This window comes from Cebus imitator, unplaced genomic scaffold (genome assembly GCF_001604975.1).
Source record: "Cebus imitator isolate Cc_AM_T3 unplaced genomic scaffold, Cebus_imitator-1.0 Scaffold112, whole genome shotgun sequence".
Taxonomy (NCBI): Eukaryota; Metazoa; Chordata; class Mammalia; order Primates; family Cebidae; genus Cebus; species Cebus imitator.
Window position 1 is genome coordinate 4,436,404 of NW_016107427.1, and position 22,963 is coordinate 4,459,366.

A 22,963-nucleotide genomic window follows, 5' to 3' on the forward strand; every position below is an offset into this window, starting at 1 on the left:
TGCAGAACAGCTGTGGAGGTGCAGAACAGCTGGGGAGATATAGAACAGCTGTGGAGGTGCAGAACAGCTGGACAGAGACAGAACAGCTGGGCAGGTACAAAGCAGCTGGGCAGATACAGAGCAGCTGGGGAGGTTCAGAACAGCTGGAGTACAGAAAAGCCAGGGGTGCAGAAAGGTTGGGGTGCAGCACACGTTGGTGCGCAGGGCAGCTGCCGGGCTGCAGAACACTTGGGAGGGTGACGGAACAGCCGAGGGGGTGGAACAATGCAGACGCAGCACAGCTGTGGGCGCGCAGCATTCCTGGGGGTGCAGAGTTGTTGTGGGGTGTCATCACATGGATCAGGGCTGGGGAGGCTGGGGCACAGCCCTGTTAGGAGGCAGGACAACTGGGGTGGCCAGCACCTCAGGGGGCTCCAGTACCTAATGTGACAAGTAAGCCCAAAGACTGCTCCTGAGGCAGACGTCTGCCCCAGCTGCTGCAAACAGGGAGCCCTATGAGGTGGAGAGGGCTAGGACCAAGCTGCCTACCTAATTCAACCAGAAACCATCTGCTGGACACCCCTGTTTCCTCATGGACAAGATGAGGATGCCGCCTGAGCCATGCTAGCAGCCTGCGTCTCCATGGCTGCAGGAGCTTTGCCACCCGACACTCACAGAGGCTGCATGGCCCCTCTTGGTCCTAGGCCCCAGCATGCACCATTGGAGGAACTCACCACAGGCAGGGCTCTTCAGAGGTGTAAGGGTTGGGGTCGATGGCAGGTCTGCAGAGCCGGAGGGTCCACTGTCCTCATTTTGCAGCCACGTAGGATTCAGAAGTGTTTCCCAGGTAGGATGGGTGGCATGCCACATGACGTGGCCAGTGGGGTCCTTGGTAGGGGAAGGCCAGGAGGATGGCTTCATGGTGGAGTTTCTCAACAACTGTTCAGGGAGGGCCAGTGGGCCATCTGTGGCCCCAGGAGGGAAGCTGTGGGTTGACCCAGGAGCCTTGGGGGAGGAGGTGGTGCCTATCACCCTGACAGTGTTCCTGTGGCCGGGGCTCCCCTGGCTGGTGCTCCCCTGGCTGGTGCTCGCCTGGCTGGGACTCGCCTGGCTGGGGCTCCCCTGGCTGGTGCTCGCCTGGCTGGTGCTCCCCCGGCTGGTGCTCCCCTGGCTGGTGCTATCCTGGCTGGTGCTATCCTGGCTAGGGTTTGCCTGGCTGGGGCTCGCCTGGCTGGTGCTCGCCTGGCTGGTGCTCGCCTGGCTGGTGCTCCCCCGGCTGGTGCTACCCTGGCTGGTGCTATCCTGGCTAGGGTTTGCCTGGCTGCGGCTCCCCTGGCTGGGGCTCCCCTGGCTGGAGTTTGCCTGGTTCCCCTGGTCCATCCCCAAACCTGGGGCAGTGCTGGGCACCTCCTGCTCCACGCCTTTTCCTGTGTTGTTCCTGTCATACCCAACGACACAGCTGCCCCCTCTCCTGGGTGGGGGCCCTGGGGTCCAGGCCTGGCCTGCTGTCGGGGTGCCTTGAAGGTGCCCAGGGCTGGGTGACAAGGTGAAGTTCTCTAAGCCGAGGGCTGTTATTCCCGTGCCAAGAGCTGGGACCATGACCCCTGTTGCCGCAGACAGCCCACCGCCCGTGGGGCTCACCAGGTCACCTGCCAAGACACATCCACTGTCAGAGCCTGCCGGATCCCACCCACATCCAGCAGGACAGTTCTGCATCACACGTGGACCTGGGCAAGGGAGGCAGACGGGCTCAGCCGGCGTTCAGGAATGTCTCACTGGCCAGTGTTTACAGAATCCCTGGGGCTCCCTGAAGGCAAGTCACACATTTCCGCTGGATAAATGCGGAAACTGAAGCTGAGGGTGAGGGATCTACCTGGCAAGGAGCTACACAAGCCCGACTTGAATGCAGGGCTTGGTTCTCACAAGCCTCAGATTAATCCATCAGGACTTTGGGAAAATGGGACAACTTCCCCCAGATTTGTGCTCAGTGTGGGACTTGGTGCTGCCATCGGCTTGCAGGACATTAGACAAATAAGAAACACAGGGGGAAGTCAAGCGTGGGATGTTAGGAAGCGGTCAGCACACGCAGAGGCTGAGGAATATTCTCCCAGGGAACAGGTCTCGGCCTGTTCCAGCTAGACGGGCCTCCTCAGGGGCTGGCAAGCCGGTGTCTGGGTGCCTCTGCCACGCCCGTGTCTGGGCGGACATTGCTAATCAGTCACTGCATTTTAGGTCTGCGTGTGGCCTCCTCCTGCTGCTCAACTCAGCACACAGGTATCCCCAACCCACCCATCAGAACTGGCCCACAGAAAAGACGTGGGGCTGATACAGCAGGTCTAGCTCAGGGGCCCCCCTCGTGACTTCTGTGGGCCCAAGGAACTTGGCCTTCATGGACCCCTGTGCCCCTCCACTTAAAAATCTATCAAAAATTGCACTTTATAATGGCATTTGGATAGAGATAAGTGTCATCCAGGCTGGATTCATTGTTTTATGTATATTAACTATCTTTCTATTAATTTCTCTTCTGGTTTTAAAAGTTGAAATGAAACATTTCTGTGAGCCCCTAACATTACCATAGGTCCTGAGCACTGCGTCTGATGGAGAATTGGACCTTGTCTCACCCCCAGATCCTCAAGCAGTGGGCCTTCCCAGAGTTGACGAGGTAGGGGGGGAATACACACCCTCACAGACCCGGCCCGCGCGGGAGGGCATGGCGTCCCTGGCTGTGCGGCACTGGCAGGTGTATGAGCCCTCCAGATTGATGCACCAGGCAGCCGGTGAGCAATCATGCTCCGTGCTGTCCACACACTCGTCCCAGTCTGCCGGGGGAGACACAAGACAAGATCCAGGAGAAAATGGCCAGAGTGATCAGAAGCCAGACCCACACTGGAAGGAGTTCTTCCTGTCCATCTTTGCAGTGAATGGCTGGAGCGGGGGCACTTTTGGGGCAGAGGTGGGGCATCCGTCCAACACCCTCGTGACAGCTTCTGGCCTGCCTGTGCCTACCTTCACATTGGTTGGCTAATTTGGGGGCAAAGATTAGGAAATGTTGGTTCCTTTGGGTGATGTTAGCACCCAGAGGTGGGCATCTATCCCTCTCTTATTTATTCTGTTTCCACACCCAAAAAGTTGAACTGCTTTCTCCTCTCTGTAATGTGCCCACATTCTCCAATACTTAGTGTCTCAACCAAGAAACAGAAAAATGACTGAGCCGGGGAGGGGGGTCCACCTGAGTCTAACATGAACTTGCCTCGCCATTTTATACCACTCAGGTGTCTCAATGGGTGTGCACTTCCTCCTGTGCCCCAAAGACATGGGAAGTCATGTCACTGGGGGGCCTGCCTGGGGGAAGGTTGGCAGGGACAAGGACAATGCAGTTCCCATGGGGGTGACTGAGCTGAGGTCATCGGGGCGGGCCCTGCTAGATGGTGACAGTGCCTTCTGTGCTTCTGCAAAGCTGCAGGTGGAGGTGACCAGGAACCAACCCATGCCCAGAGTGCCAGGGAAGCTCCAACTCAGTTGGAATTTAAGCCATGAAGCGGGACCAGTTCAGTTGCGTGCAAAGAACACCCTGCCACTGAGTGCTCAGAGGCGGGTTTCATGGTTTTCCTGTTGTGCTGCTTTCTGTCTCCACAGAAGCAGCTTCCCTGGAGAACAACACAACAGCTGCCACAACAGCTGTGCCACCACGCTGGCATGGCCCAGAGGCTGCCTTGCCATCAGAACACCACTGGTGCCAGCCCACACCTCTTCCTGGGGTGCTACTCAACCTCCAGCCTACAGGTACCTCTCCTGGGGTGCTCCGGGTTGGGGCTGGAGCGTGGGCTGGCTGGGCTGCAGTCCACAGAGGACAGCAGAGGCACCAGGCAAAACACTGGCTCAAGCCACCAAGCACCTGGTGTCTATTTTGGTGCATGGTGATTCACCTAGCCTTCACTCCCCCGTCCCCTCAGACAGCTCCCAAGCAAGCTCAGAGGAAGATGCTGACTGCTGTATTTAGCCTTGCATTAAGCCTTGAGGCTTGCCGGCCCTGCAGTTCAGAAGAAGAGGCAGGTGTGGGAGCAGAAGAGCTGCCGGTGAGCCTCTGCACCCTCCCGGGCTGGCCAGGCGTGGGCACAGAGGGGGCAGGAGCCCAGGACAGGATGCTGCACGCTCCTCCCACTGGCCCTTCAGCTGGGACAAGGGCTGAGCCCTCTCCTGGAGTGGTGGGGGCAGCTGCTCCAGAGGCTCCCAGCCCAGGTGCCTCTCCTGAGCTGGCCCCACCCAGAACAACAAGCTGGAGAGGGTCTGGGGGCAGGTACAGACCCTGGCCCCCCGGGCCACCCTGTCCCAGCAAGGCGTAGGCTCCTCAGTAGGACCATGAGCTGTCATTCAGGGCCCGGGGTGTTCTCTAGAAGTGATGCCGCTCAGACTGTCCTGGGGCCATGTGTCAGATTCACACTGGGAGAAAGAGGGCACAGAGCACCTGGGCCTAATGCCACTGCGAATGGACGCTGGACAAACCGCAGTGCTCTCGAGCCTAAGGAAAGGAAGCAGTCTGCAGTAGGTGAGCCTGGCCAGCAGGCAAGGGGGACAGACAGCTCCAGGCCAGGACCCTCGTTCACGGCCCTTCTCCCACTCTGCAGAGGGGCTGGAAAGGCCTGGCACAGGGGCGAGGCCGGTGGGAGCAGGTGGCCAACTGGAAGCTTTGGGGAGCTCAGCTCAACCTGCTCTGACTGGCCCCAGGAGAAGCGGTGTTATTCCAGGGCCCCAGAAGACCCACACGGCCTCTCATGCAGAAGAATGCCAGCGGGGGTCCCGCTCCTCTGGCCGAGGTCGGTGCAGAGGGCTCACAGCGGTGCCCCGTAGAAGCCCAGTGATGGCCCTCACTCTAGGACAAACAGGCGCGGTATGAGCATCTCTCCTGAGAATGGGGAAGAGGAGGAGCAGGGGCCGTGCTGTTAGGAGCAAGAGATTGAATAGGAGTGATGTGAGGGGCAGAGAGAGGAGCCCCGAGAGGAGGAAGGACCAGTGGGAACCCAAGGGAGATGCTAGGGGACCTTCCTAGGTGAGCTGTCAGCCAAGATATGAAAGCTAATCCTGGAAGAGAGTTACCGTGAACGCTGGAGGAACATCAGAAATGCCCTGTGGCCATGCACAGGCGCTGGGCCAAACCCACACAGGCATTGTCCCTTGATTTACCCCCCCACCATAGGAGGGGCATGTTGCTGAGATCTTCTCATTTCACAGAGGAGCATCCTGACCCCCAGAAAGAGGAGGTCATCCGTGCAGCGTCGCATAGTGAGTGTCAGAGCTAGGATTCCAACCCGTTCTGCCGCCTCCTATGAGGCAGTGCGCAGGAGGCCTGGCTGCGCTGTGAGGGGGCGGCTCATAGGCACAGGGGGCGGCTCGGCCTCCATGCCTCCCAGCATGGGACGTACCCTCCTGGGGAAAGACTGGACACATGGCCACCTACACAGTTCACCATGACTGGCTCAGGAAACCCCAGGCCCCAGGACGGATGGCCTAAGGGTAAAGGTAAGGTCATGACAACCTGACCTCTGTACGGGCTGCGGCCCACCTCACCCACGGGCAGTGCACCCTCCTGAATGACTCAAGGAAGCTCCAGTTGTGCCAAGGACAGTGTTTCCATGTGGGCCACAGCGCAAATGCCTTTTCTTCTTCCAAGGAGCTCTTTTTGTGTTTTGGTTTCTTGGTTTTTTTGCAGAGTGGTATCGAATGTCTTCTGCAGGTCCTCGCTGTGAAGGTGGGGCTCACAGGGAGGGGTGGGAATCCCCCTGGAAGCTGGGCTCTAGCCTCACGCTGCCTCCCCAGGTAGGGGCCATGCTCACGGTTGCTCCCCCAGCCCTGGAACCTGAAGACACCAGTGGTAATGGAGCCAAAAGACAGCAGAGGCAGGGCTGTCTCCCCAGCCACGCACAGACCAAGGCGTGACCATTGCTGGCCACACAGCCAACCCCCAGCTCAGGGACTGGCCCGAAGCAGCACCTCAGCTCTGAAAGGAGTAGGAAGCAGCCCAGAGCCTGCAGGGACCCTGCCGGGCAAGAGCCTGCCCAAGGAGCTTAACGCCTTCTGCGGGGCCATGGGAACTGCATGGGGAATGGGTGATGGGAGTACTTAAGACAGAGCATCCAGTCCTCAGGATGCGACATGAGCCTCCTGTGGCTGCCGTCACGAACACCACCAGCTGGGGGGCCTGAAACCACACAGATGATGTACTCCCGCCATTCCAGAAGCCGGAAGTCCAAACTCAAGGTGTCAGCCGGGCTGCCCTCCCTCTGGGCTCCAGCAAAGGGGCTTTCCTGTGCCTCTTCCGGCGTCCTATCTTGTGGCTCCACGAGTCCTCAGCTTGTGACTGCATCACTCCAGTCTTGGCCTCTGCATCTGTGTCTCCACCTCTTGTCTCATAAAAAGACACTTGTCATTGGACTTCAGGCCCACCCCAAATCCAACAGCAGGAGGGCCTCATCTTGACATCCTCACCTTAATCATATTTGCAAAGGCTCTTATTCCAAATAAGGTCACATTCTGAAATTCCACGTGAACATAGCTTTTTGGAGGGGTCACCATTCAACCCATGACATCCCTGCTGTCCAAGCTCTCATTTGGCAGGGTTCCAGCATCGCCTGAGCCCTGGTCCCAGAGGACAGGAGGAGGGAGGCAGGGAGGTATGGAGGACGGGCTGGGCTGAATCCCTCTGAAGGTTGGATCACGGGGTCATATGCTGAGCACCCTGCTGGGGGCATACACTGTGGACCCCACCCTCAGGCCGTACCCTGCAGCCCAGCTAGGTGGGGTCTTACTAGGTACAAGGGCCATTGCAGTATCTTCATCCTTAGGGGTTGCCAAGTGAACAGAGTGACCCCCAGGCTGAGGTTTCCAGGCACGACTTTGAAAAACAGACATCCCCCAACCCACCCCCCCAGTTCTTCCCAGCACCTCCTGGTGGGGGAAGTTTGGGACAGCAAGCAAGCATGTGGCTGAGCTCCAAGACCCAGCACCCCAGGAGACGCCCACTCCACAGATTGAGCCCAAAACTGGAGCTTGTGGATGTAGAGACTGCATATGGCCTCACAGCGAGGAGAGAGCTTTGTGCCTGCTGTGGGATGGCAAAGCCCTGGTCTCCATGCCTCTCTGTCTCTTTCTTTATCTCTCTGTCTTTTCAGCTGTCCTCTGTCCATGACCTCCTGCTCCAAGGCAACACCAAGTAAAATGAAATAACACACAGGGTAATGAAATAGACCCACAGAGGCTGGGCACAGTGGCTCACACCTATAATCCCAGAACTTTGGGAGGCTAAGGCGGGTGGGTCACCTGAGCTGGCCAACATGGTGAGACCATCCTGGCCAACAGGGTGAAACCACATCTCTACTAAAAATACAAAACTTAGCCAGGCATGGTGGTGGTCGCCTGCAATTCTAGCTACTTGGGAGGCTGAGGCAGGAGAATCACTTGAACCTAAGAGGTGGAGGTTGCAGTGAGCTGAGATCATGCCATTGCATTCCAGCCTGGGTAACAAGAGCAAAACTCTGTTTCAAAAAAAAGAAAGAAAAAAAAATGGACCCACAGGTGGGCAATTGCGTAGCTGCCCAGAAGTGCTGGGGGGCCCTGACCACAGACACAGTGAACTCCTGTCCCCTTTCCCGGAGGGGACCCTCCAGCCCTGTTTCATTCAGTGTCCTGGGCTGACTGGTGAGACGCAGGCAGGCTGGTTGTTCAGGGCTACTGCCCCAGCCCCTGGTTCTGGTGGAGGAAGCTAGAATAAGGATTTGCATTTCTTTACCCTTTGAAATAAAGGAAAGACTGACTCAAATAAAGTCACCAAGAGGACTTCTGAGCTGGAGGGCAGCAGGCAGCAGAGCGGGTGGCCAGACTGTACCTTGCACGAGTGTCCCCTCCTGGTCAATCTGGAACACTGTGCTTGCCAGCAGGGGCTGGAGCATGGGGGCCAGCGTGGAGACACCCACAGGAACCCTGGGGTCCTGCACGGTGAGCCTGAGCCTCACGGCCACGCTTCCCGCCTGGAGAGCCACGATCTGCATCCTCAGTTTCCCACTTCGGTACAAGTCAGACACCATCGGTGGGAAGGAGCTCTCGACCTAGCCAAGAAGAGGCAACAGGTATTCAGACAGGGCAGACATCCATGCACGTCTTCACAACTATTAAGCAGGGTTCCAGGCATGACTGATGGATGGCGCGTGGACCCGTTTGTCTCCTCTACAATCAACAGGAGGCGCCCAGCAACCGACCTCTCGGAGCAAGCAGAGAGCCTCCCGTTCACAGCACCTGAGCTGAGCTTTCCCTGGGACAGCCAGGCCTGGCCTGGTGTGTGCTGCAGACTCACAGTGACCACTGCAATCAAGCCCCCCGTCATGGAGCATCAGACGAACAATCCCCTCTTGAGTGTCCTGGAAACTGGTGCGAACGTCATATGTGTGGAGCCAGGTGCTCAGGACTACCCATGCCCAAGCACGGGAGATACCAGCCTGGTTCTCCACCTTTCCACCACCCCACAGTTGCACACACAATGAGTTAACATTAAAAAAGAGGGAATTATCTGAAAACATTCAAAACTGGATTCCCCTGCAGGCAAATGTTGGGAAGTGTCCTCTGTGGCTCTGCGGCATTTCTACACATCTTGCAAGTAGAAGCACTAAGTGCCCTTTTGTTCCAGAATATCTTTCCAAGGATGTTTGCATAGTGAATAGCCTTGGGAGGGAGAGATAGTGGCCCCCTCCTGAGCAAAGGGCAGGCTTGTTACTGTCCAATGTAACAGATAATTTCGACTTCCAGAGCAAGTGCCTGCACCCATTATAAAAGATTCAGGTTCCCTAGGATCAGGGTTCCTCAGCTCAGGTGCAGACCCACTTTGTGTGCTTCATTCCCCTGGGCCCCTGTGCATCACCTCTGTGGGACTCCGGTGCAGGAAATGGCATAAAAGCACATGCATGCTGCCTGCTGTGCTGTAATACAGTCTTTTGTCTCTGGCCCAGGAGTCTCATGTCTTCTGCCAGCATCCCTGAAACTGTGGCAGACTCACTTGTGAGTTTACAGGGAGGGTAAAACCTCAGACCTTATGTGATTCTTGGCAGCTTAGGAAGTCACTCTTCTCTCCAATGCCCCATCTGTGGATAGATGGTGCTTCATACTGGCTCGATTCTCCCTGGCTGTCTGCTGATGTCTCCCTTTAGCCACGAGGGAGGAATGGATGCTGTGATTGTCAGTAAATGCTTCGCTAATGAAGCTCCTACAGAGCTGGAAGACAGAGGCCTCAGACAGAAGCTTCCACAGAAAACCCAGCAGTAGGATTAAGTGGTGTAGATCATTTGAATAAAGGCACATATTTTAAAGATGGATGGCCCCAGTAACTGGATTAAGTACCAAATGAAAGCAGGGGGTAAGCTTTTGAGAAATTACTGTGCGATTTGCGTTTGGCCTCCCCTGAAGCTGAAATAACATGTATTTTTGCCACAATCCCAGAGGAAGAGCTGGGCAGGAATTAATGGCTTCTGTTTGATGGCCTCACTCAAAACACTCAAAATTGAGCTCAAAATCGAGCTCAAGAAAAGGTTTCTGTGTCTGCATTGTGGCTTTACCTCGTGAAGCAGTTGTCTAGAAAAGTCCTGGTACTCCACGCTGCTACGGTCACGTAACTGCTCCGTCAAGTTTCGGTTTACGATCTTTATTGTGACTTCAAATACCTGGGCTTCTGAGACAGACAGTGAAACAAATCAGCCTGTGGTCAAAAGTCGCAGTCTTTTCTGTTAATGTTTTCTGTGAAGCCTATTCTTTGGCGGGGAATTTTTTTTAATAGAGTGAGGCATGAATCTTAGATTGAGGTATCCTAATTGGGGGAAATAAATGTAAGAAACGAAAGAATGAACACACACTTTTATGTCCAGGGCAGAGGTATCCCAGGAAGGAGGTACAATCGTCACACACAGGCCATACCCACAGGACCTGGGATCCAACCAGCACACAGAGGGTCATTTCCCGTGGGGTGGCTGCAGCTTTCCTTTGCCCTGTTCTAAATCACAGGGCATAGCGGGTACTCACATGGGGCCCTTACTCAGGCCTCCAACGTCAGGGTGACCAACAGATTCCAACCTGCCTGGGGACATCCCAGAATTGAGCTCTGAAAGTCCCGCCTCTCAAGAACATGCTCTGTGACAGTCAAACTGGTAAGGTTGCTCACTTACAAGGGAGGTTGCCTTATTTTTGGACAGAAACAAAGATGGAAAAAAGGTTCAAGATGGGACATGGGAATATTCGTCTCATTACTAAGAGGAAACCTAGCATGTACAACCCAAGAGCCGGTGGGCACAGGAGGAGACTGGCCACAATTCTGCACACTTCTCCAGTTATCTAACCGCCACCCACAGCTGTGCCCCACCCTGGCTCTCTCCCAGCTGGCAAGCTATGGGCCATCAGAGTGTGTCACCTATGCACGCCACACTTAAGGCCGCAGAAATGCCATCAATGTTGTATGTTGTATATTTCCCAGTTAGGGCCCCTGTGGATCTCCTGTCTTAGCAAGAGGGAGGAGCACCCCTTGTGTCCTCTGATTCTCAGGCCCCGACAAATCGCAGAGCCCTGTGGACAGGCGGCCTCGTCCAGGGCCCTGGGGATTAGACTCCCTGGAGGCTCTGGGCATCAGCTGCCACTGTAACACCTGCTACCTCCGGCGTCACAGGCTCATGACAAGGAGAAATTAGACAAGGTGGAATTAGACAAAGGCTTTAAAGCAAATTGAGCTGCTTAAAAAAGGCTCTACAAAAAAAAAAAAAAAAAAAAAAAGGCATTTGTATAATATGGAAAAGGAAAGAAAAGGCTGGGATGTGGAATAGGTTGGTAATTCAAGAGTCTTCTAGAGTCTTCCAAATTATTTGTGCCTGATGTTGGAATGTAGGTTTTTTCCTGAGGGCACCGGGTTGGTGGGGTGGGGAGGGAGCTGCTCAAGTGATCCCTGAGTTTCCTCCTGGGGTCACTTGAGCCCAGGAGTTTGAGACCAGCCTGAGCAACCTGGCAAGACCCCATGTTTATGAAAAATTAAATAATTAGCCAGGCATGGTGGTGTGTGCCTGTGGTCCCACGTACAAGGGAGGCTGAGGTGGGAGGTCACTTGAGGGCAAGGGGTCGAGGCTGCAGTGAGCTGTGATCGCACCACTGCACTCCAGCCTGAGTGACAGAGCAAGATCTTGTCTCAAAAAGAAAAAAGTTTCCTCCCGGCACAAATATGGTGGGCACTGCATTCGCTCTACACACGTCACGTGGCAGCAAGGCGTGAAAACGACAGCAATGCCCCTCTCTCGGGCAGGGAACTCAGACGGCCTCAGCGCCGCAGGGTAAGCGTCACAGGGTCCTGATCTGCCTGCCAGGAGCTGCCACCTTCTGCTTCATTATTACAATTTTATTTCTTTGCTTCCCTCTAGCTGATGCCTTATTGGTGCTTCTGAGTCCACATGCCGTCCCCTCTCATGGCAGAGTGAGCCCTGAACAGGACGAGATGTAGGGAAGCAAGGGAGCCCAGGAAGGTACCAGCGGGCCAGTGCCATGCAGGGCAGACTGTGGGACAGCTCGGAGGGGATGGAGGAAATGCGGGGACATCCGTGACTACTGGTGCCCTGGTTATAGGAAAACGACACAGGACTGGGATAGAGGAGGGCAAGCTTGCGAGCTAACGTGGGTCTCTGGCTGGTGGACTTACCAGTCTTGACGGTCAGCGTGGTGGAGATGTCTGCCCCACACCCCTGGTAGCCGGTCTTTACCCTGTAGAGCACTCCAGCCTCCAGCCCAGACACCGCCAGTGCCAGGCCCCGTGTCCTGGCGCTCCTGAGCAATGCCTCACCCCGGTAAACCCGGACATAGAAAGTATGGTTCTGCGTAGAATTCAAACGCCAGGATACTTGAAAACTGCCACCGGTGACGTTGAGGATCATGTAGTCACTGAGTGTAGGGCAATCTGTGAACACAGAAAGAGAAGACGAGCATAGGGTCAGCGAGGGCGGCTTTATCTTCCGAAGCAAGTGGCGCAGCCTCGTCTCAGCTTGGTTCCCATCGATCTATTGATCAAGTTGACCCATGCAGGACAGGACTTGCTTTTTTTTTTAAACCAATTATAAATGAAACCCATTCATTCAAAACAGAGGCATCGATCTTCTCTCTCTCCAGGCTTCTGAGTAATTTTGGAAGGCAGTTCAGGATTGCGCTAGGCGACGGGGATATCTGAGATGAAATGGAGAAGCAAGAGGCCTGAAGCTGACAGCGCAGCCCCTCTATCACTGAGCCACGTAAGAGGGTGGGGTCATCCAGGTGTGCCTCGGTCTACACCAGGAATAGCATTGAGTCGTGGGGCTCTTTGAGGTCCAGAATCTGTGGTTACTACAAAGTCAGAATGCTCTCTCGGGACCCATCAGCAGTCATTGTACAGAAAACATTTCAGCAATGGCCCCGACAGTGTAAGGTTTTGCTGCCACATCTGCAAATACTCCCTTGCCAGCCTGTCCCAGGGTGCCGGGCCACTCTGATTCACGACAAGCACTTGATCATTTGCACAAGAACTTCTGCACGGGGCTGACTCGTCACGCAGTAAACAATGGCCCCATCAGGAAGCAGGACTCGGAAATAGGGCTGAGTTTCCTTTACCGCCCTTTTTATGCGTTCCTATTGAAATCCATGCCTTAGGGAGCAAAGCTCTGATGTACCAACCTATATATATTCTAGTGCTCAAATAGCACTGAAGCTCTTTTTTGGTCAAAAAAATTCTGGCTGTACAGCAAGTATCTGGGCAGTAAGGATTATATAAAAACTAGATGGCCCCCAGGCTAGCCACCAATATTTTCACGTCGGAAGGTAGGTTCTATAAAAACAAGCAATGAGAAACTTTTAAAAATGTAGTTTGCAAAACCATGGTAAAGAAAATAATAGTTTTATAATGTGTGGCTTCCCAAAGCCTTTTATGTAAGGATTGATAGGATATATGCTTTCCATTATCATGAAAAAAGTCTGTTTTTAGACACATGTATCTGCTTTATCTCAATAATAAATTTAAAAAAAGAGAAAACCAACACAATCCAACTCATTTCCCTTTGTGCCTTGGCTGTCAAGAGGCTCAGAATCCAATGTAGTGCCCAGTCACCACCAGGCGAGATAGCCCTGCTGTCTCCTCCTTCCAACCCGAGACTAAGCTGCCTCTTTTGACTCTCGGTCCCTGTGAAGGTGAGCTTTTCCAATGAAAACCCTGCCACTCCACCTCCCAGTAGATGGGCATCTATTACTGGAATCTGGACAGGCTTCACTCGGACAGGGTTAGTGACATCCATCATCTGATGTGTCCTAATAACACTTTTAGGGTGTGGGGTAGAACACAGTTTTTAAAAGACACATCTACACTTTTTGCAGGATTGTCCAGTGACTTTATGCATACTGAGCAGAGAAACAGACATGGATGCTGGTTCATACTTTATGGTATTTTCTTTTGTGGCAAGAAAAGCAGAAATGCTTCAACTGAGGGTGGCCGAAAGCTTGGGACCTGAGATTGTGGGTGGCACCCCCATCTCCAGGGTCACAGGAACCCTGGAACCAAAAAGACCCCCCACTGCCTGGCCTTCTGACAACCACTCAGCTTTTTAAAGTCTGTTTCTTGGGAACATATGTCTCACTGAGAAAGGAAGGAAGAGCTACAATTGCTTTTCCAAAAAGTCTGCTAAAAGCACTGACGGTTCTATTTTTGTACAGTCAGGACACAGCCCGAAGCATTTTTTTATCCACGTCGGTGGAGGATGGGGTGACAGTGAAACGCCCTGCAGATAGGAAAGTGGGTCAAAGCAAGCAGGCCCAGCAGCTTGAACAGCAGCCCCAGCCCACACCCAGGGCTCCAGCCCAGCCTCCTCATTGCCACCATCTCAAACTTGACATGGAGCGAGAGAGCACATGGGTGGGACAACAGATGGCCCACCCAGATTACTGGCCACTTAAAAGCACACTCTATAAGGAGTGCTTCTGAGCAGAGTGGAGTTAAAATTAAAACGGCGTCTGTCTGAATTTGAAACGAACGCAGAGGAATGGTATTTGGAAAGAAGGCTCAGAGGGCACAGGGCTGGCAATGCATACTTTACCTCTTTTAACAAACATATTTACTCTTTAAATTAAGATACCAGTTGCTTTTTGGAACACTGGATGGGGGACTTGCAAACCTGGAGTTTCAAACGCCGTGAAACCCTCCGAGGCATCTGCGGAAGCTGCCATCATTGAATTCTGCAGCTAAGAGAGATGGCGAGCATTTGGAGAAAGAGAATCTCATCTAATCCAAAGGAGTGCACTCTCCCTGAGGTCGACGTTCCCATCCGACATCTGTGTGGCCCTTTCTCCAGTCTGTTACTTTGAGGCATTTGGCATTGTCCATATTTGACCATGTTTGACCAATGAGGGCACCAATTTCTTATGGCTCATTTTTTTTTTTTTTTTTGAGCATCTGCTATGCACCCAGCATCGCCATAAGCACTGAGAAAACAATGATGAGTTAACGCTGCAGTGTCCAAGCCAGCACAGCCTGCATTAACAGCCACGGTAGGAACTTGCAGGGAGCTATGAATTAACTCCCCGGCATGAGCCCCCTGCAGCACTCCCTCCCATGACATCCATGTCACAAACCAGCCAAGCTGTTGGTGACATGGTTACAGGTGAAGTTTCCTGGGTGCTGTGTGCACCAGGCGTGGTGTCCTCTGCAGTCCTTAGAGCAATCCCAGGTAATAGGATCTAGGATCCCCATTATACAGAGGACAAAACTGAGGCCTAGAAAGGTCAAGTAGGTGGTAAATGGCAAAGCTGAACAATAGCAAATGGCAGAGTCCACTTGATCTATGACTAAGCTATCCTATCACAGTAGTAGGCTGAATCATGGCCTTCAAAGATACCAGGTCCTAATCCCTGCAACCTAAGAATATGACCTTATTTGGAAAAGGAATCTTTGCAGATGTGATTCAGTGAAGTATCTTCAGATGGAAAGATTATCCTGGATTTCCCAGGTCCATCCTAAATGCAATCACAAGTGTCTTTATAAGAGAGAATCAGGGAGATTTACACACACACACACTCAGGCGATATGAAGCTGGAGTGGAGAGGTGGAGAGAGAACAGAGACGTTCACTTTGAAGATGAAGTGGGGCTGAGCATGGTGGCTCACGACTAATCCTAGCACTTTGGGAGGCCAACGTGGGTGGATGGCTTGAGCCCAGGAGTTCAAAACCAGCCTGGGCAATATAGTGAGACCCCATCTTTACAAAAAATCCAAAAATTAGCCGGATATGGTGATGTGTGTCTGTAGTCCCAGCTACGTGGGGGGCTGAGGTAGGAGGATCAATTGACCTGGGAGATGGAGGCTGCAGTAAGCCAAAATTGTGCCACTGCACTTCAGCCTGAGTGACAGGGCAAGACCCTTTCAACAACAACAAAAAAGCCAACAAGAAGAAGGAGTGATGCAGCCACAAGCCAAGGAATGCTGGCAACCACCAGAGGGCAGAGGGGCAAGGAATGAATTCTCCTAGAGCCTCCGGGCGCACAGCCCTGCTGGCATCCAGATTTGGGCCCAGTGGTAACTATCTCAAATTTCTGGCCTTCGGAACTGTGAAAGGATACATTTCTCTTATTTGAAGCCACCTAGTTCAGGGGTCTCTGTTAGGAAAACGCAGGAAATTTATGTATCTCCCAACCCTTCTTCTTTAATTAACTTTCAAGGCAGCCGTTCCTGTGGCTGGACAGCACAGCGTGGAGAGTTTTCTTTTCTTTTTTTTTTTTTTGAGACGAAGTCTTGTTCTGTTGCCAGGCTGGAGTGCAGTGGCATGATCTCAGCTCACTGCAACCTCTGCCTCCTGGGTTCAAGCGATTCTTCTGCCTCAACCTCCAGAGTAGCTGGGATTACAGATACCTGCCACCACAACTGGCTAATTTTTGTATGTTTAGTAGAGATGGGGTTTCACCATCTTGGCCAGACTGGTCTTGAACTCCTGACCTCGTGATCCACCCGCCTCAGCCTCCCAAAGTGCTGGGATTATAGATGTGAGCCACTGTGCCTGGCCAGAGAGTTTTCTTTGTATTGCAAAACCAACCAACTTCTAACATGCTAAGGTCAATCTCTTTTTTGTTGGACAGACCTTGGGGTGTTTTAAAACTAGAAATCATCCTTCTACACCTGACTCCTCCCTTCCAGGGTAGGCCCCTATAACTTGGTTTTTGCTTTTTTATTAGCCAGGACACCCTCCTTTGGTTACCCTTAAATGGGGACCCTTTTCAGTGTCCCCCTTAAAATGCGGCCCTAGAAAGTGCTGCTCTTGACTCCGTGTTTGCGTGACCCAAGGGCACGGCAATGTGGATAATCCAAACTCCAGGCTCCAGTGCTCCTGCTCCACAGCCCTCCCCTCCACAGGTAGGAACACAAGTCCAGCACTTTGCCTCTTTCTGGGTAAAACACCCTGAATTCTCCACGTCTGACAGTCTGGGCCCTTGTTTCTTCCAGGCAGCTGTGACTCATCTCTGGTTCAGCAGGGAAGGTGCTGGAGATGCTGTTTCCCTTAGCAATATGCAACTAGAATTCACTCTAGATTGTGGACCTGGAAACACTGGATGAGTGTGTCCTGCCCTATCAAAAGTGAAGCCAGGACCTCCCGTTTGTGTGTGGCAGTCGATCGAGCAGCCCTGTGTCCTGATGTAATCTGGCTCACCGTGCCGAGCAACACAGCAGAGTGTGACTGCCAACCATGAATAGAATCTAATATTTTTCCAGATGACTGACCAGGGTAAAAATGACTATTTGGAAACTACCTGTTTTCCAATCTTCTGTGCTCACAGAAGGGATGGGACTCTCACCCTGGAAGCCATGGAGTAGAAATCTATAGACGGTTCTTTGCAAAGCTTAGTGTGTGGTTGTGTGTGGAGGGGGGACGCAGGTCTAAGTGGATCTCAAGGCCACGTACTACAGGGCAGTGGAGTGTTCTGAGTGTTTTGCTGCCAGATCTGTACTGGAACTTGCCTTTTCTCTTTTTTTTGTAATACCTGGAGACCCTGGGGTTGGCCACAGTGTTCCAGGAAACGTTTGCGGAGTGCCTGCTCTTTGTGGGGCACCAGGGATTCATCGGCCGGCGGGCAGAAGGCGAGGCAGCTCTCCCCACACAGACTCATTCTGACAGGAAGGGAACATTCCTGGTTGGGGGGAGGCAGGAAGATCTGACCCTGGAGCCCTCCACATCCACAGCTGGCTCTGGGAACTGGTCCACTCCCTCCGCCCCTTGCCCGCAGGACACTGAGAAGAGCCAGGCAATCAGAACCTTAGGCTGGACACAAGGGCTCCTGCCTGCAGTCCCAGGGCTTTGGGAAGCCGAGGAGGGAGGATCTCTTGAGCTTGAGAGCTTGAGACCAGCCTGGCTACACAGTGGGACCTCATCTCTATTAAAAAAAATAAAAAAGAGCCATCTGTGGTGGTGCATGCCTATGGTCCCAGCTGCTCCAGAGGCTGAGGTGGGAGCCTGGGAGCTGAAGGCTGCAGTGACTGGTGATCATGCCACTGCACTCCAGCCTAGGCAGCAGAGTTAGACCCCATCTCTACTAAATAACTAGCTAACTAACTAAATAAATAAATAAATAAATAAAAATCAGAACCTGATACTCCTTTTTTAAGTAAGGTTCTGGAACACCAAAGAAAATAATTTAATTTTTCTAGAACTGTATCCAACTCTTGGTCCTAAGCACTCATGAAGGTAGGAAAGGGCATGGTGGTTTCCCTGGGTGCACCGCGACAAGGGCAGTCCTGGAAGATGGGGAGAGGCCATCACAGTCCCAGGCAGGCCCCTGCCAGAGGGCTCCTACTGAAGACAGTCTCGGGACAGGGGCGGCCGGGAGTTGTGAACAGCCTGGCTCATGTGTATCTGCAGAGAACCAGTTTTGGGATCTCATGCAAGAAAAGGATCTTCCTCTGCCTCAATTTCCCCTTCTGAAAAATGAGCTTAAGAAGAGTAGTTGCCCCTTGGGGTTACTGTAAGAATTTAAACAGGGCAATAACCACAGAGGGCTGAGAGCAGAGCCCAGTGCGGGTGAAGTCCCTGGTAGCTGCCAGCTCCGCTGTTATTGTGAACAAAGGACTGTCCTCACTGCCAGGTCCCTTTTAAGGAAAAAGAACCTGCAGATTAAATGAGTAATGAATACAAATTGGGTATAAGGAGATTCTCCATAACTCCTGTCGCGACATTACAGTTCAGACCCTTGGAAGCAACAGAAGTGCTCCCGTGATGGACTCTGAGCAATATATATGATTGCCCTAAAAGACCACTAGTTTTCAAGCACCAATAATTATCCTGGTGAAGACCAAGTTTCTTTTTGGAAACTTTGTACACACTACAGGAAATAAAGAAAGTAGCTTACAAAATTACACATGTAGCAAGATTTAAACAAGGTTAAAAATAAAAGCCTGCGTTCAGTAAGGTCAAAACCTGGAAAGGAACAGGGAATAGAAAGAGCCCGGGCTCTGGGAGATGTGGAATCAGCATCGCCTGTCTCTTGAGAGGCCCCCGGGAGTCCACAGCCTCCTCCACATCAGGCCTTCCTTCCCTCAGCCTCTTCGGTCAAGCTTCCCTGCAGAGTTCCGGCGGTTCGCCTTCTTTCTCTCCTCCCGCTGTCTTCCTAACCAGGGCTGACTGCTGGCTTCTTCCCGACTGCTCTCCTTAAGTTCGCCCCATCCCCAAAGTTCCCGTGGGCGCTTTCCTGCCCGGCGGTTGCCCGTGCGTGTACCCTCCCTGCTTGCTGTCCAGTTTACCGCTTGCCCTTGCTCTCTTGGGGCTTGCTGAGCCTTCCCAGATGCCCTTCCTGCTGTTTTCCCACCTTGCCCACGTCCTCCGCAGCCTCTCTTCCTGCACTGACCTGGCACGGATGGGGTTCTCCGGCCACAGGCCCCAGGCCTCTTCCCTTCTCTCAGCCATACCATGGTTTAAGTGTCACCTGGAGGCAGGTGACCCTGGACTCAGGAATGCAGCTGGCCCCGCCTCTGAGCTCCAGCACCACGAGTCCAACTCAGTCAGCACCCTGGCACCTCCACTCATTCCGTCTCAGCTGTGACACTATAGACAATAACAACAGCTGGCGTCTTCCCCGTCCCCTCCAATGGAAACACCCTCTACTCCCTTGTTCAGTCAAGACATCTGGACTCCGTCTTCTTTCCTTTTTCCTCTTCTTCACTGAATTCATCGGGAAGTTCCCGGGGCTCTGTCTCTAAAATGTTGCCTGAACCCCCTTCTCCACCACCTTCTACACCCTAGACTCCTGCACTCAGTGTATCGTCTTTACAGCACCTCCTATGTTACAGACTACACCGTTACTTCTCATTCCAAGCCGCCTGATGGCAGAGCCAATCCTGCCTGCCAGTCCTGGTTGGTACACCCCTCCCCACTGCAGCAGGGACAGAGCCAGGCACGTTCTTCCACGTGCTTCCCCCTGCACCTAGCAGACTCTTCTGCTCTCCGGGCTGACCTGCTTATTCCCGAGGTTCCAGTGCAGACATCGGTCATGCCCTTTCATATGCCAAAATGTCTCTATTTCTACAGTCCACTAGACAGGCAGAGATTAGGACCTGCTGAGGCATGCTTCCATTACCAGCACTTAGCACAGTGAATTGCAGCTAAATAAACATGTCCTAAGCCAAAGAATGAATGCAAGAGTGGCCCACCAGGACATCAATAACAGTTGAAAGAACTAAGTATATTCTGTGCCTGTGAGCCAGCCATTCCTTCCCGGCAAGAAGAGTCTCTGTGGTCTAAGGACCAATCAGCCTTTTAAAAATGTTTTCACCCTTTTCCCATTTAGAAAAAAAATAGTGCAACTCACTGCCAGCACTCATTTAATCTTCTGTTAACATGCTCTTTAAGGTTGAAAATCTGATTTTCAATATGAAAATAAAATATAAAAACTGTTCTTGGAATTATTTCTAAACAGACCTAACAACAGCATTACCTGAATCATCAGAATCATCTATTTCAGAGAAACCGGGTTCAGCAAATGAATCGCTGGCCAGCAACTTGCTCGAGAGCAATGTGAGCATCACACGGAGGAATGCTGTTTTCTAGGATTTGACATTTTCAGCGATCGAGAATCTCTACATTTTGTAAATGGAAATGCCACTACTAAAAACAGAATCCTATAAATAGAATGATGTCTTTTGTTTCCAAAGTCAATATACCAGTTTAATGCGAAAACACAAGATACTTCATGGCAAAGTTATCTCGGGTAAGTGCGGCAGCCACAAGCCCTGCCAGGGAGTATTCCAGGGCAAACAGGAATTAAGCCATTCCCACACCATCCGAGAGAGCCCAGCCGTTACCTTCACACTCGGGGTTCAGCTTCCGGGGAGACATGGCTGGAGCTTCCTGGTGACAGATGCACCGGTACGAGCCCTCCAGGTTTGTGCACAGTTCCCTTCCAGAACAGGCGTTGAGCTCGTCATGGAAACACTCATTGACATCTATGGGGAAGGAGAGCAGGACCTGCACTCAGCAGCTGCAGCCACTTCATTCTCCTCATCCACCCGCACACGTGTGGCCTCCGTGGACTCACACCATGGATCTGTGCCACGTGACCTGAGGGGTCCCTTGGGCAGCGGTCCTGAGGGGGACTATGGAAGCCTTGTCTTGGAGGGCCCCGTGCATCTGCTGGCCATCTTCATCCTAGCGGAGGCCCACATTCAGGCAGGGCTCGCGGATGGCTCACCAGGCAGCCTCCTGGGAGCAAATCACTTGGGGCTGGACTGAGTGTGAGTGGTCATGTAAAGATGGGGCCAAAACATCCCATCCCAAGCAGAAAGCAAAGGAATGGGTGTTTCCTGCACCAACAAGGAAACCCAGAGCCGCCCCTGATGTTCTGAAGCTGGCCCAGGCCTCCCAGACAGAGCCATCTCACAGCAACCAGCCTCCGACATGGCGTCTTTATAATGCTGTCTAAGCACAGACAGGGACAAGCTCATGGGGCACCCATGAAATACCAATGCCCCTCTCTTGGCCAAAATAAGTGATGATGAGCTCTTCACAAATTACAGCTTATCGTCATGCAATGCTTCCCGTCCTTTTGCTAAGATGTATTGAGATTCCCAATCATGGAGTTGCCTCCACTTTCTGACAGCATTCAATCTAGAGCAAAATCACACTTCCCAAGACCCTCCCCAAACCACCCAGTCAAAACCCACATCCTAGAACAGGCTCTTTCCAGCAGTCTCTTGCTGAGAGACTCACTGGTTCTCCACAGCGCAGGTTCTCCCTCGTGGCCTCAAATAATAAACTCAACTGGTCCACCCACAGGTGTGCTCCTGCAGCCTCTGGCTCAAGGACATTGACTGGGCAGACGACGGAGCGAACGCTTTGCTTAATGGCACAAAAGCAATGCGGCTTGGTTTTGAGGAACATGCGTGGATGGGAAGGGAGATCAATGCAAATGCTCCAGCTTTGACACGGCTCTGGGCCCCGGTGTCATCACTCGCTTCCTCAGTGTCATAGAAGAGGCTTCACCAAGGCAGCCACCCTCCCGCAAAGCCCTGGGAGCAGCAGACTGGCCTGGCTGCCTCCTGCTTGGGGACAGGAAGGTGTATGGGAGCCTGGCAGTTTGCTTGGGGACTGTCTGTGGCTGCTACAGCAGCAGGGCTGAGTCATTGAGATGACAGAGACCACATGGGCCCACAAAGCCAAAAATATGCACTGTCTGGTCCCTTTTAGATGAGGTTTCCCAATTCCTAACATAGAACAGCAACTACAAAGAACAGGTAATTTCTTCCAGAAACAAGGCCACGTCTATGTGCTTTACCAGGTACAAATTCAACTTCATACAAATTCTGCTGAAGGAGGCTTTGGGGTACAAGGATGTCCTTGGCAAGCGTGGGAAAGAGGCGAGAGGGAAGTTTAGGAAACCAGAGAACTGAAGAAACACGTTCTTCGTATGTGGCTCTGGGATTTGCACTCCAATGCCCCCTGGGATGGACGGAGAGGGCTTCCCAGGGGGAAGGTGGCCAGCGGGAGCCGAGGAGAGATGGAGGGAAGGAGGGAAGGGTAGGAAATGCGGGCTGAAACACGTCCTCGAGGTCTGTACTTGGGGACTTGGAGTTTACAGGGTGAGCTGAAGGTGGGTCCCACGCCTGTGGGGTGAACACACTTGAACCAGTTACTCTTTCACTCCTGAACTTAAACCTCCTTTAAAAGACAAAGCACTGGCCTGGCCTTAGCAGCAACCTTGCATTTGGCTGTTCAGGCACCACCTTGCAGCCTCCCCAGAGGGAGGGTCGAGGGAAGCCCAACCTTGCACCTGGACGCTGACCACTTCATAGACACGCTTTGCGATGTCGCCCAGCAGGCCGGAGACGTCAGCCACGGGCAATGGCCAAGGCAGGCCCAGCAGCAGCTGCGACACCGTGGTGGAGGCGTCCCCAGGGGCCGAGTGCAGGTGGTGGACAGTGGAGGCCAATGGCTGCAGGGCACTGGTGACCTGTGAAGTCAGAATCAAAGCGTCACACAGCAGAAGGACACCCCGTCAGACAGACAAGGAGACTGAGGCCACAGAGCTGAAATGAACTGTATACACACACACACCATTCCACTCCTCAGAAAAGAACCTGTACAGTACTTACACATCTGTCACTCCAGTAAAAGTCCTGCAAACCATAACTGCCAGTACCTTTCAGCACCAGTTGTTACGGGCAGAATTCCATCCCTTAAAATCCGTATGTTATCCCAGCACTTCGGGAGGCCGAGGAGGGCTAATCATGAGGTCAAGAGATCGAGACCATCCAGACCAACGTAATGAAACCCCATCTCTACTAAAAATACAAAAATTAGCTGGGTGTGGTGGCACCTGTAGTCCCAGCTACTCAGGAGGCTGAGACAGGAGAATCACTTGAACCTTGGAGGCAGAGGTTGCAGTGAGCTGAGATTGCGTCACTGCACTCTAGCCTGGTGACAGAGTGAGAC

General features: G+C 52.9%; 1 protein-coding gene across 1 annotated transcript in view; it reads right to left on the reverse strand.

Moving 5' to 3' along the window:
- Positions 1-22,963, reverse strand: part of UMODL1 (uromodulin like 1) — a 74,882-nt gene that overhangs the window by 31,923 nt on the left and 19,996 nt on the right. The window contains exons 5-11 of the mRNA XM_017538604.2: positions 22,295-22,481; positions 20,338-20,478; positions 11,687-11,941; positions 9,576-9,688; positions 7,859-8,078; positions 2,661-2,798; positions 714-1,628 (exon numbers count right to left, since the gene is read on the reverse strand). Coding sequence (XP_017394093.1) covers positions 714-1,628; positions 2,661-2,798; positions 7,859-8,078; positions 9,576-9,688; positions 11,687-11,941; positions 20,338-20,478; positions 22,295-22,481 — 1,969 coding nt within the window. The remainder of the gene's footprint in view (positions 1-713; positions 1,629-2,660; positions 2,799-7,858; positions 8,079-9,575; positions 9,689-11,686; positions 11,942-20,337; positions 20,479-22,294; positions 22,482-22,963) is intronic.